At 45.3% G+C, this 13963-nt stretch overlaps 1 protein-coding gene across 1 annotated transcript; it reads left to right on the forward strand.

Moving 5' to 3' along the window:
- The first annotated feature begins 4 nt into the window (after positions 1-4).
- On the forward strand, positions 5-6676 carry LOC148818586 (uncharacterized). The gene is made up of 6 exons (XM_088936651.1): positions 5-133; positions 1343-1494; positions 2099-2192; positions 3435-3594; positions 4989-5141; positions 6352-6676. Exons 2-6 carry the CDS (start codon positions 1355-1357, stop codon positions 6555-6557), a joined length of 753 nt encoding a protein of 250 aa, XP_088792777.1. The 5' UTR covers positions 5-133; positions 1343-1354; the 3' UTR covers positions 6558-6676.
- Positions 6677-13963: the final 7287 nt, after the last annotated feature.

Genomic DNA, 13963 nt, shown 5'->3' on the forward strand with positions numbered 1-13963 from the left:
GTCTGAGCAGAGGTTGTGCAAACAGGGAGCACACACGGGTTTTTGAAAAGTGTGGTAATACACACGTTTCTGGGAAGCGCCTGGAGACCACATTGGAAATTGTCTGCAGTGCTGCAAGTCTTCTCTTACAAAGGTGCACTTTGCACTCCCGTTATAATCAATTCACACAGAGGATCTGTTGACTAGTAGATCTTCATTTAATAGTTCATCATCGTATTATTTGGAATAATTATCGATTTATAAAGTTAAAAGTGTTTTTTATATTGATATCGCGGTGGGTGATAGGGGTCATTATTGAGAGCGATTACTGAAAGGGGATTCTTCAAAGGTGTGACAGTAGGTTTCCTAGGTCATTTTAGGCGTTTTTTTAAATATGGTAAAGCAAGGAATACTTTGAATATCATACCTCAGTTTTCTGTATTATATTGATCTCCAGAGAGATGAGAAAAGATAAGCTCTTAGATAAGCCCACTTGTGCAATCATTTGCGTTTACTAAACGCTTATCACGATTAGACCAAAATACCCTAATGACAGTTTACCGCCGTGAATATAAACATACTATTTTTGGATTTTTACCAATCTTTACTACACTGGACAATGGTGATATAGATATATCAAAGTAACGTTTATTGATACGGCGTCATGGCCAAGTCCTGTCAATGTTGGTTATTAGTTGTTTTGTTGAAGTTTTAATGTAACTAATATATGCGCTAGTAATAAAAACGAGAAAAGTGTTGACCGGTGTCGATTTTAACCGAAGAGATCTTTCATTTACGAATCAGAGATGGCGAGGTCGTGTTTGAGATGAAATGAGATTTAAATTATATTAAAAATGAATAATAGAGTAGTATAATCGTCTCCCATATAAACAGAAGAACCTTCAGTTATAATTGCTTAAAAAGGGGGTTTCAGGACCCTAGGAATCATCTAGGGGATTATATAAATTCCTTTTCACTATATGTAAGGGAACGTGTGACCATTGTTGTGATCACTAATACAGTGCTTTTGAGCTTCACTATATTCACGTTTAACTAATGTGCCACACATTCAATTGAATGTCCCCAGAGTCGCAAAGGAAGAAAGTTTTGAGAGATCCGACGACGTTTGCAAAGCCTTCTAAAAAGGTTTTCTTGTTTTATAACAAAGTCTAATCTGCCGACAAAAAAATGGGTTTGCATCCGTTGATCTTTTAGGACACCTTTTTTTTTTCTTTCGAGAAGGGAGAACATGCGCTGTAGTGGTTCGGGATGGGGGATGGCCGAGTTGAGCGGTGCCGTGTGTGTGTGGGAAAGCTCTCCCTTGGATCTGGCTCCGGGAGCTGAGCTGTCCTCTCTTCCTCAGCCCTCGGCTCTCATGCCTCCCCGCGGGGGACTGTTCGACTGTGAGGACCCCGCCGTCTGGAGAGCCGTCCTCGACCAGTACTGGGAAGTGGTTGGGCTGAAGTCCGCGGGGAAGAACCGAAAGCAGGGCAAACTGCTGCTCCTGGAAAAATGGCAAGTTCCTGTTTGAGCCTGTCGTTGAAGAAATGCTCAGACCGAACTGCTACACCTGTGGATATACTTATGTGATACCAAGTAGTTAATCGTGAACATAAGTGCATCATCACTTATAGACAACATGAACGTCTATCATCATCCCTCTAGTATTCTTTTAATATCATATCAATCAGTTACGTACTCCACAGTCTACTTCAGTGCAGGTTTTTGATATGTCACCATGAAGTAGCGAAGTTCCTTGCTTCTCATTATTAGCATGCTGCTGCTATGCTATTGTCTGTAACTTATCTGGCTCTGATGCCTGTTAGCTTTCTGTTATCCATGCAAGGACACAGTATTTATGCATAGTCAGCTGCACTGTACAGCAGAGATCAGGTTTTTAAACCTGATTAGTTAAATGTGATGGTTTCAGCAGCTCGCGCATCACCTTACCATTTATGGGGTGAATCTGATGATGTCACTGTTGCTGTGTGTGTGCGAAATGCAGCGAACTGGTGGAAACATCAAGGGGTGGGTGGACGTTGGGCCTGTTTCATTAAAAAGGCAAATCCAGTGGAGGTGATTTCAGGGGTTCTTCCTCTGTGGTTGTATGCCTCCGCAGGTACCAGGAAGAGCTACCGGCAGCCTTAGCGAGTCGACCAGAGCCCTTCCTTCAGCACCAGGAGCTGGTGAAACTGATGGAGTGGAAGCTGACGGTGAGTGTCCAGTCAGAGAGGGAGTCGGCATCGACAAAGAATTGGTGAAGGTTATTAAAGTCTGCCCTCCAGTTTGCCTCAGGAATTCTCTTACCTCTTGATTGAACACAGGAGGTAAGTGGTGCAAGGGACCACGAGTGAATAAATGTTGTTGAAGACTTCATCGGTTTCCTTTAGCCTGGGTGTCGCTGCGATTCCTCTCTGCTGTCTGACACCTGCTACGCCCACACAATATGCTTGATTTCCTTCCTGTAGGTTTTAGGTAGTGGCAGTGACTCATTAGAGACATCCTTTCCTTCTGCTTTTACGTTTTGACAGTAGTATAGCTAATGAAAGTAAAAAAAAGTCCAACAAGCTTCATACCCTGTAATGTAGGGACAATGCTGACGGCTCGCCAGAATTTTGCTCTAAACTGCCAGAAACCAACCACTGTAGGAGAAGATTCCCAGGGCTTGCTTTTGATCAACTGGGTGCCGGTCCACAGGTGGAGTCACCGAGTTAAAGCTGTAGGGCACGGGCTGTACCAAGAGAGCGGTTTCGAATAAAAGTAGCGTCCGTGGAAGTCAAATTAATGTGCATGAAATGCAGAGTGGAAGGTGAAATCTGCTGGCCAGCTGTGAGCCACTGACACATCCTTTAAGAGGCCCTTCCCGTTTTGGAGTGGCGGTTCAGGAACGATGGATGGGGGTGGCCGTGTTCGCCAGTTTTCTGAATCCTGCAGCAGTACCGAGGAGATCCCTGTATCATGAAACTTAAGCGTCCGTCGTCATCTCCATTCTTTCTTGTTGTTTTTCTTCCATCCAGTATTCGCTCACAACCACTTCAACCTTAAGGTTGTGGGAGCGATAGCCTGGCCCAGAAGGCACAGGGTGAAAGGATGAACTTCATCCTGTATGGGACACTAGTGGATTGCAGGGAGTACAGACACACAGGTGGACATACGGGTTATTAACTGGCTCTTATGTTAAGTAAAATGAATTAAGGCTAATTGATTGAAATGTGTGCCAAGGGATGAGTGAGTTGGCATGATGCTGCCTCACAGCTCTTGGCCCAGGGTTCAGTTCCAGATTGGGGCTCTTTGTGGAGTGTGCGTGGTCTTCCCAATGTTCATGTGAGATTTCAGCCGGTGGTCTGATTTTCTCCCTCCTCCTTCCGCTGATGTGGCGGCTTGGTGAAGCGGAGACTCGAGATCATGCTTGTGTTGCTGCGTCGGCCGATTCTGGTTTTGCCCTCCGCCTGCAGAGAGGGAAGTTCCGGCCGAGGCTGCAGCAACTGGTGGCCACGAATCCCAGTGACGCAGTGGAGCGGTGCACCAGGAAAGCCTTTGGTCTTCTCCCAGACACGCGGGCGTCCATCGCTGAGCTCAGCTCGCTGAAGGCCGTGGGGCCGGCCACAGCCTCAGGTCAGCCCCCTCGTCGCAGGAGCCTGCTGCGAGCTACAGTCTGGCCAGTCGAGGCCGCCGCGATAAGCAGTGGAACGCGATAGGGCTGCACACACAGTAAACTGCGCCGCGGGGGTGCGTGAGTTATTATCCCTCAGAGGCTTTTCAAATGGAACATTCTTTCTGTGTTCTCCCGGATCACCCAGAGGGCATCTTGTACCTCCAGCAACCTTATTTACTGTATCTCTTGCAGTAAATGCCCAGTTTCTCTCTACATTGGTGAAACAGGAAGGAGACTCGGAGACCGCTTCAGAGAACACGTCAGGGCTGTGAAGATTAAAGATCTCTCCAAGCCCATTGTTTCTCATTTGACCTCTGACGGCCACGACCACTCTAATCTCTCCATCTGTGTTCTCAAAGATGGTTTTCCAAACTCATACATCAGAAAGACTACCGAAACCAAACTTATCCTGCAGCTAGGATCACACCTTCCCCCTTCTCTTAACGACAGACTACTGTTCTACTAAATTTTCTCCATTCATTGGAAGTTTCATTTCACACCTCTCGACACCTATTCTGACTTCACACCTCTTGATTGGCCTCTCTTTCTGTCCCCTGCTCCCGCCTCTCGCCCCTCCTCCCTCCCAGCCTTTGTTCTCCCACTACATTACCTTTGCCTACTGCCCTGTCTCTCTCACACCTGAAGAAGGCTCCACGGCCGAAACGTTGTGTTTTCTCTCTTCTTTTTTTCAGCATGGAATAAACCTATTACTTGCATTCTTTCTGTGGCCAAGCTGCCAACTTCCCAGTGTGTTAATTAGGAGGGAAATGGGCCAACAGTTGAGCAGGGCTGGTAGTTGAGTGTTTTTTTGATTGGCAACTGCAATTGCTTAAAACACGAACGTTTAAGTCTAAACGAGGTTCTAGACATAGATCTAAGGACGTTCCGAGTGGGGAGCTGCGTCAGCATGTGCAGGCTGCAAAGGAACAAGTAAAGGTTTGTTCCATGCCGAAACGTAAAGAAAAGAAACACAACGTTTGGGCTGTGGAGCCTTTTTCAGGTGTCACACGTAGTGACGTAGTGTTTCCTATCTTTACGTTTCAACATGGAATGAGCCTTTGCCTCTGCCTAAGCTTGGATTACAAAGGAACAAGTAAAGGTTTATTCCATGCTGAAAAGAGAAGAAAAGAAACACAACGCTGGCTGTGGAGCCTTCTCTTTGCACAATGAAATTGTTCCTTTGCAGCCTACGCCTGCTGGCGCAGGTACCTGCCTAAACTGTTAAACGGGGATTAGCCTCCTTTGGGCCTTTATATAGAGCAGAATGTCTCCTTGGCGTTATATCGATTCTTAAATGAAAGCTTCATCTGTTGTGCCAACTCTGATGCCCCCACCCGCCTCTCCTTCCCTCCAGCGGTTCTGGCGGCCGGAGCTCCCGACCAGGCTGCCTTCATGGCCGACGAATCCGTGGAGAGCGTCCCTGGACTCACTCCCATCCAGTACACCGGGAAGCACTATGCCCTGTACCTGGCGAAGGTGTCGGAACGAGCTCGCACGCTCAACAGAGGTAAGATGGCACTTACCTGGTGCCGTAAGAGAAGGGGGAAGGAGAATTTTGATCAGGCTGAGGAACCGGTATGAAGTCACAGGGTCGATGACCGCATTTCCAACTTTGTGACTTGTGAATCCCATCTTTTTTTAATTCAAAGAACAACAATTGTCTTTTATCGCATGCTCACTCAATAATTTGGAGTTGTCAGTAGTGACTTGGCGTCAGGCTGGCTCACAGAGATGACACCTGTGCAGACAGGCTCCCTTGAGCCATTCGGCCTTTGACCCATTAGAAGCGCTGCAGGGTCACGCAGGAGAGTCGGTGCTGACTGGAGTAGAGGCACGCCCCTCACTGACATCACCGCTAGCCTCGGGGTTCACCGCTTCTCTAGGAACCCTCACCGAGACATCCCACCCCACCTTACCCCTGGCAGTGCTGAGCCACCTGTGTGGTGTTACTCAGAGAATCCTGGGCTTATTCAGCTAGCTAGTGACCTGACCTGGGCTCGAAGCCACGATGTCTGTAGACAAAGCATGGAGTAAGCGCCTTTACTTGTTGAGCAGATTCATCTTTTGGACGGGAACTGGTTCGGTGAAAATTGGAAACTGATGACTGGGTCAGAGACGACAGCTACCAGCACCCTTCCCCCCTGCACTCATCGCAATACCAACATCATGACTATAAATGCAGGCCATGGACCCTCCTGCTGTCACGATCGGGCTGTCCTTCAGCCGAGCTGGACTGAGCCAGGGCAGATCTGCGACCTTGTCCTACTAGCAATCTGTCTGGTGTGTTCAGCCGAGAGAGTGTTTGCCTAAATCTCCTTGACATTGACTGCAGATACCTTGAGCTACAGCTTCAAGGTGCAGTCACGGGTGAGTGTTTAAGGTGTAATTATTTGTGAAAACCGAAGTCAAGGAGAGGACAAATAATATGGATGATAAAGATGAAGGTTCAGTGGGCTTACCTCAGGCCTGGATTGGATCCACCCACTGATCACAATAAATTCTGTACTTGATGCTGGCCAGAGACTTCTTACTTCTGTCCATGAGAAACACAGCATCCAACCCTGGGTTTTGGAACTCTTGGTTGATGGGGAAATCTTGATTTTATCCAGGCCCAATAGTGACGCAAAGGATTTAACCTTAGAGGACGTTCTGTGGGGTGAAGGGGAGAGTAAGTCAGTGTGTGAAGGGTCTCCATGCGGTGTCCTGTCTCTCTGCAGTGGACAGCAGGCAGGACTGGACGCCTCACTCAGTGGAACTGTGTCTGTGGACCTGGGCCGTGGGTCAGAAGCTGCAGCCGTCACTGATGGAGGGGATCAGCACGGGAGAGAAGAGGCCAGCTGTGGAGTCTGAGCCCAGTGGCAGCTCAGTCAAGAGACGGAAAACCAAGCAGAACTCTGCTCCTTCCGAAGAAGCCTCTGTGTAACACACCAGGGCTTCAGGATAGGGAGCGCTGACGTACAGAAAGTGCAGATGTTTTGTTAATGACTTGTGTTTGCATGGAAGAAATTCACCAAGCATAAAAGACGTTTTTTGCACCAAAAAGCCTCGACATTTCTTTTGCTTTCAAAAGTGCGGTGCAAGTGGTTCACTGATACTGCTGCAGTCCTACAGCAACAGCAATGCAATGGCCACAATTTACAAAACCACAATGAATAAACCTGTATTGTTAGCCGACCGATGTGCATGTCTGCTACTTGAGGGGCAAGTTCCCCTTTATTGTGGTGTTCCTGACACCAGCTCAATCTGTTAAGAGTAAGGCTTTCCCAAATAACCTCTGGCCCTGGCAGCTGGGCAATAGGATATTTTTGTACCAGTTGGCAGCAGAGACTTCTCACATTAGCGGGCCTGAAGAGGTTGTGGTGCATTTAAGTTGTGGCACTTGTCACAGGAGTGGAGCAGACAGGCCTCTGAGCAGTGGAGTTCAGCCCTCATAGCTCTTGAGTTCTGTCCATCCATTTTCTAACTGCTTTCTGCTATTCAAGGTTGAGGGGGGCCGGAGCCTATCTCACCAAGCACAGGCACAAGGCGGGATACACCCTGGATGGGACGCCAGTCCATCACAGAGCACACACAGACACAGACACAAACTCACACTCACAGCAGGGCCAATGTAAAGATAGTACAAAGTCACAGGCATGGAGGAAATGAGTCCACATGTGCCGACTTTATTGTAATGTTCCCAAATTAAAGCAAGTACAACGAACAGTACAAAAGAAAAAAAATATATACAATATAAAATAGTTCCGTTTTGAACATTTAAAAAGTACAATTACAGTCATGAAATCATAAGCATAGATTTGTTTTTAAATAGAAACTATTTACATAAATATATTTTTGTTTTCATTTGTCTTTTCTTAATTGACCCAGAGAAAAATAAAGTTTTTTTACAGCAGGAGGTGGGGGGGGGGGGGGGGGGGAGAGGGAGATCCTTCTCTTCTCCTCCTCTTATCTTGGCAATAACTTGGATTGTGAAAACAAACCGACTTTGAAAATCAGAGTGTGGGGGATTTCTTGCCCGCCAAACAGGTCTGGCCTGTCTTCCAGTGCGAATCAATCTTTTCTTTCGATGTAATCTCACAGCAGTTAACCTTTGAAAAGCTTCAGCAAATAAGTCTTTGATAAGAGGTGGACAAGCATTTGGTTGCTTTAAACAGTCAATATTTATCTATTTTTTTATTGACTTTTCTTGGCTATTTGTATTGCGTTGGACAGGGAGATGAGGAATTCAGTGACCTGCCTTCACCCTGGGCTGTGCTGAACTCTGTACCTGCATTCAGAAGGATTTGTTTTAATGAAGATGTTGACTTGTGGTGTTGGATTGAATTGCGCAGTTGCAATCAGGGAAACAGGCCAGACCTCCATTGTGTAGTGGATTGATCTGCTTCAGTTTTACACACACACTGCAGGTAATTCCAGCTGCTGCATTTTATAAGGATGCTACTATGTTTTCAGACAAGCCGTGTAAGATGTACGGTGTGACAATTGTGTCAAATAAGAACAACAGTTGCCCATCATGAAAATAACCTGTAGGAAGGTCCCTATTTTGAAGGGAGTTTCTATAAATACTTGAGATGTTTTTGTATTTTCATAAGGGAAAGTCCTTATTCCATTCACAACCATTCCCCTGAAAGTAATCTGTTTTTCACTGATAAACAGAATACTTGAACTACATTGTAGTGTTTCTTCAGTGGCTTGGTTATATTTTCAATGTCAGTTTATTTAACGAATATATTTCAATTAAATATACGTTCCCGGGAGAGTCCCAACAGAACATCCTCAATCTACAGTATGGAAAATATTCAGCTAGGATGCTTTCAGAGTGAAGGTGGTCTTGGCATTTAGTATTAAATCCCCAGCTTTTCAGCTGCGTAGAGCTGAGAGTTACATTGTAAAGCTAAGAAAATCACTCCCTGGCACATAGAGAATAAAATCTGTTCCAAGAAGTTTCTAGAAGCGTGCAGGACCAAAGTAACAAGCAGAGAAAATGACATGCACAATCAACCCTGCAGAAACATATCAGTCTTCTGTGACGTACTGGGAAACCCATAACCAAGCACAGAATCCAGTGTTAAGGCTGGCTGAAAACTCAGCAGCAGGGCAATGAGGAAGGATTGGCCCAAACTTGGTTAGCCCTGTCCCTTTTTCAACTCGGCTGAAGCCCTGATTCTGACTGAATGTTGAAATCCTGCGGGAAAATGTCAGGGAAAGCATTATTGGTTTGGGCGCAAGGCTCCATCTAAAAACAGCCCGGATTGCCTTCAGGACTGGTAGTGAACAGGAGTCAATATTCCTCCAGTAGGTGGTACTATGGCAGCAACTCAGGAGACCGCGGGAAGCTACAAGCAGCTTTTGATATTCACAACAGTCGACAGGCTTTTACTGTAGATACTCCCCACCCTTCTTTGAGAGTCAAAACAAATGACTGTGCTTATCCACAAGACTCCAAAAACCAACTGTGAGGGAAACAATTTCACCCCCTGGCTGTTTTAGCACCACGCCTGCTGAACAGCTGCTTTCCTATTATCTACAAAAAGCAGAGTCTGCAGAGACAGACAAGGCCGAAGATACTGCACACACCAGGCTGTGGGGACTCTTGAGATTCTACGGAGGTGAACTCATGTAGTAAAGTCTGAGAGAGCTGACAGAGACAGAGTCCTGGGAGGTGTTTCTTTTTCGGGTAAGGGTCGAAAATTCCAACCTGGGCAAAAGTGTAATAATCGAATAATATTAATAACACCGCATCTCATTTATTATAGTCAAGGCGTACCTCCACTATTTACTACTTAACCTTAAATGGAGCCCTTGGAAGATCTCTGTCTCAGAGTGCTGAGAAGCAGCTGTCATGGGGTGACGCTGGCGTCTCTCTCTTTCGGCAAGGGGAGCAATTACAGCCGCAAACATGAGCACTTACAAGAAACAGCCACTTAAGCCTTGGAAAACATTTCAAGCCACAGAGACATTTTCTGGTGGGATTGATCTGCAGGCACATAGATATGCACTCCTTTGCTGAACAAGCTGGCCCTCCAATTCCCTAGAGCCGACTGTTTCACTAGCAATAGGAGAATTGATTTTAAGGGGAGAGGAGCTACTTGGGGTCGAACAGCCACAGGCCTCTCTTGATATACTTCCCCAGGGTCACAGCAGGTTTTTATCATAACTCCCAAGTGCTGACAGTGATCTTCTGGCAGCAAACCCACTGCTCAATCAAGCGTTTACAAAGTAAAGACACAACACAGGCATGAGAGTGCGTCAGAACAGCTTTGCAACTCAACAACGGCTTACACCAAGCTGTTAACCTGCAGGAAATGTCACCTGCTTGTGCAAAACACACCAGGACTGAAGATGCTAAGCCTCCAAACTCTTCCCTTGTGTCTGTTTTAGGATCTGAGGATCTTTGTCCAATTGGGTACGGACTGGGCTTCAATCAGGCACATCTTCGTTTTGATTAACTGTTGTTCTTGAAGTGGTTTTACTTTGAGGAAATTACAGTACAACACTGCTATTGGTACCGGCTTCAGGCTCATAACCAGTAGGAGGACCGATGGCAACTTTTAAAAAAAATGCCTTAATTCTTTTAACTTTAACCTAACAGACTGTGTGCACTCGAAGTGCCTGAGGACTTAATGGATGTAATACAGATAGTATACAGTACTCTTGAGAGCAACACTTTCCAAATTCCAAGTGTTTCAGTCTCTGGAAAAGGGTGATCACAGGGACATTTATTATATTAAAAAGTAGCAGCACAAAACCCAGCACAAACATTCTTTCCTAATTGAAATGACCTCTTTTTTAATATTCACCTCTGATTATATTCGAGTGGCAGGAACAGAGGTCAACAGAACACCAAGTTCCAGATACATACAGTGTGTGGATTATTTGATTACTGGGCGTGGCATTGCAGAAGGAGCTGGTATAGCGAGGGATTACTACTTGAAGAGCATCAGGGAAAAGACAATCCTTCCAGACACCAGGGACTCAAAATAAAAGAACAAGCAGTACATTTCATATCCCCTCACATCTTTTCAAAATTAAACAAGGACTCCTGATATTCAGTGAGGGATTTTCGCTTAAGCTCCACTTCTTCATGCAGTGAAAACAAAGCACCAGTCGCCATTCCTTTTTTCTAAATTAAAATTCTCTTTGTTGTACTTCCTACAATAACAAACAGTCACATGACCAGATTACCTGATGATTTTTACATTCACAGCAAGTGCATTATACTGGGACCTGCCTACTATGCTAGACTTTGTATCAGTGATGATTGGTGGACCAGTGCTACAGAGATGTAGAGCACCACAGTTAGAACAATCCAACTGTATCAGCTTTAGATTGGAACAGACATTTGGCCTTTCCATGAAATCTCGCATCAGCATGAAGAAGCGTGGCCACCTTTCTAATGTCGACTGTGGTAAACGCAGAATAAGGTAAAGTAAATTGAAATCATGCTAGCAGCATGTTACAGCATTGGGAGGGGACAGTAAAACACAATACAAACTGTGGGAAACTAGCTCAGTAAAGTAAACACTGTACAGGCAGGGTAAAGCCAGGGAACACTTATAAATATAAATTACAAATAAACTGTCACCTAGAACCTCAAACGTTCAGGCCTGGAGAAAAGAATTTTTGGCACAGTGATAGTTGCGGCCTTTAATATTAATAAAACGTATTCAGTCGTATTTTCCATCCCTTTCTCAGTGAGGTAAAAAGGAACAGAGCATCTTAGTTTTAACAAAGAGACACGTGCAGGGATACCGCTGCTACAGGTTTTACGGATCCAGCCCTTAGTCTTGAACACAAAGGCTTGTCAAGTCTGACAGTCACACGGTTATCAAAGACTACGCCAGGGAGCATAGCTGACGCAGACTGCCAGGGAGTGGACTTGAGAAAGTGACAGAGCAGCCACAGGAGACAGCTGAGCATCCTATAGATGCCCCTCTGCAGCTGTTTCTGAACGTAGACATTAGAGATTTCCTCCATCGGAGGCGAGATCTAAAGAGAGAGTCTAGCCTTGTGCGCAACATCAGAGAAACATCTGCAACGAGCACACTACACTTTCTGATCAGAGATCTAAACAAAGTTAACAGTTAAGCCACTCAGCACTGTGTTAATCGTCTCAGCATTACTACATTCACTGGCCAAAGTATTAGGAATGCAGACCTCAATTGCTTGAACCACTGGAACATGCAATTCAATCCTACACACCACTGCCCTCACAGCAACTTCACCTGTAGGATAAATTCCCATAATGCTCTGTTCACACTGTTCCTGTAGCTCACAGAGGCCAGCATGCCCTGTGACAATTCCTAATATCATGGCCAGAAGCTGTACGTCTGTAGCCCTTTCTTGCTCAAAGACTAGAGGTGTTTTGGTTCTGATGCAGTAGGTTTTAATCTTGGTTAACGTTTTTAAGAATACTTCCCCAGTGTTCATTTTCTTTCGAGATCAGATATGACTTGTTCTTAGACAATGATAAAAAAATCCCGCCTTTCTAAGCCTGTGAGCACTGCTTGCTCGCTAGAGAAGCCATTTGAAGAAGCCTGCCTTACTCTGATTATTTTCATTATCTCTTCAGCACGCCAGCGTTTCTGTGTCGTGGTTTAAGAAGCTGGCATCACAAATTGTCTTCCTCTGTTTCTCTGTAATCAGGGGTTGAGGGGTTTTTGTGCAGCTGGAATCAGCATGCTCTCCCCCTCCTAACATGTGAGCAATCATGTCTAATATATCAGGAGATCATCAATTCAACACAACTTAGATCTCGTACAAGGATCTCGTATTAGGATCTCGTACAAGACATATAATACTGAGAAGCATGTCCATCAACACTGAAGACAGGTGATGAAGGAAGAGACTCTTATTTAGTGTAAAGTGTGGCACTTCTATTGTTGAACCTCGGCTCCCCTGGTGAAGTCCTTAATCAGCTCTTAAAGATTTCACCAAGCCCACACCAAGAGACCATGGACAGCTGCCACAGCACTGTGTGGACGGTGCTTCAACTCAGATTCTCCAGATGCAGCATCTTCTCCTTCGAGAAGGTTCGCCGAAGTCTGAGGCTCAGCAGAAAACAAACATCAAATATTGAACTGTTTAAAAGAAAAAAATGCGAGTGGTTTACACATGGTGTATCATTCAGAGACAAAGCCAGGCTTTGCTTTGGGAGAGATGTGACTTGGAAACAATACACTGCAGCCTTGAAATTCAGACCCTTTTTGCTCAGACAGCACTTCCAGTTTCTATGTAGTTTTTAAAAACTCTACAATGAAGAGACGTGCACCAGTAAAAGAGCAAATGCTTAAAGACACAAAACTAGACAGTACCGGCCACATACACGCAACGCAGCAGTCAGTCTGCATATCCTGCTACCCATGAAGCTCTGCACCATGACATGACTGCAAGAATACACATCCAGGGCAAGCAGACAGTGAGCAGGTCTTCACTTGTCATGCTACTCTTCTATTTCACCACAGCCTTAAGCAGGAGGACAAATGATCTAAAACATCCGTATTAGAAAATCTCTTTTTTTATATGTGGGGAGTACATGGAAACAATGAACAGTGCAAAGTTAATATAGGCATTCTACAAGACAACTCTTGAGTCTCAAAGGCCATGTCTTCTCATAAAAAGCGTGGTTCTGCAAATTAACAAATTAAAAACTCCAAGAGGCATATTTTGTTCTCCTTCAACAGTTTTCCAGCACACCGCTGCCAAACTCTCCCCACGAGAGAACAGAGAGACAAGGTCTGCATTCCTGAAGACACAACAGCACTGCTTCACAGAAGGGCAGTGGGAAATGCAGAGGCCAGACACGTAGACATCACACTCGCTTCTCACAGCAGGGATCGGATTCACAGATCTGAGTAAGGTACGGGAATGCTTGTCTTCATCCTTAGCTTTTTAAAAACAAAAGATAATGGGGTGTTTTCCCCCCTCCAATTTCCTTTTCCTTCTACATTTGGCAAAACTATTTGAATTTTGTGATGCCACTGCAGCTCGCACTGGAGCAAAAGACATTCAAGATGGACCAATGTCCTCAACTTGCCCTGGCTTCTGCTGTTTGGCCACGGATCACTGTGTTTGATGTCCTCACAGCGGATGCTCCAAAGAATTGTGACCCCAAATGTGACATGCGATGCCAGGTTATTTACCACCTCATTTTTCACCCTAAGTTGATGCCACTATTGGCATTGCGCAGGTTAAGCTGGAATGATGAAAATATGGTACGAGAAACGTGAATGTCTGTAAGCTACTGCTGATTTATTTTTAACAAAAACATAAATTGGCCTTTGAACAACTTGAAGGCAACAGAAGACCCTCTTGTCCTATTCAAAGCAA

The sequence above is a fragment of the Atractosteus spatula genome, chromosome 18, assembly GCF_055471065.1.
Source record: "Atractosteus spatula isolate fAtrSpa1 chromosome 18, fAtrSpa1.hap1, whole genome shotgun sequence".
Taxonomy (NCBI): Eukaryota; Metazoa; Chordata; class Actinopteri; order Semionotiformes; family Lepisosteidae; genus Atractosteus; species Atractosteus spatula.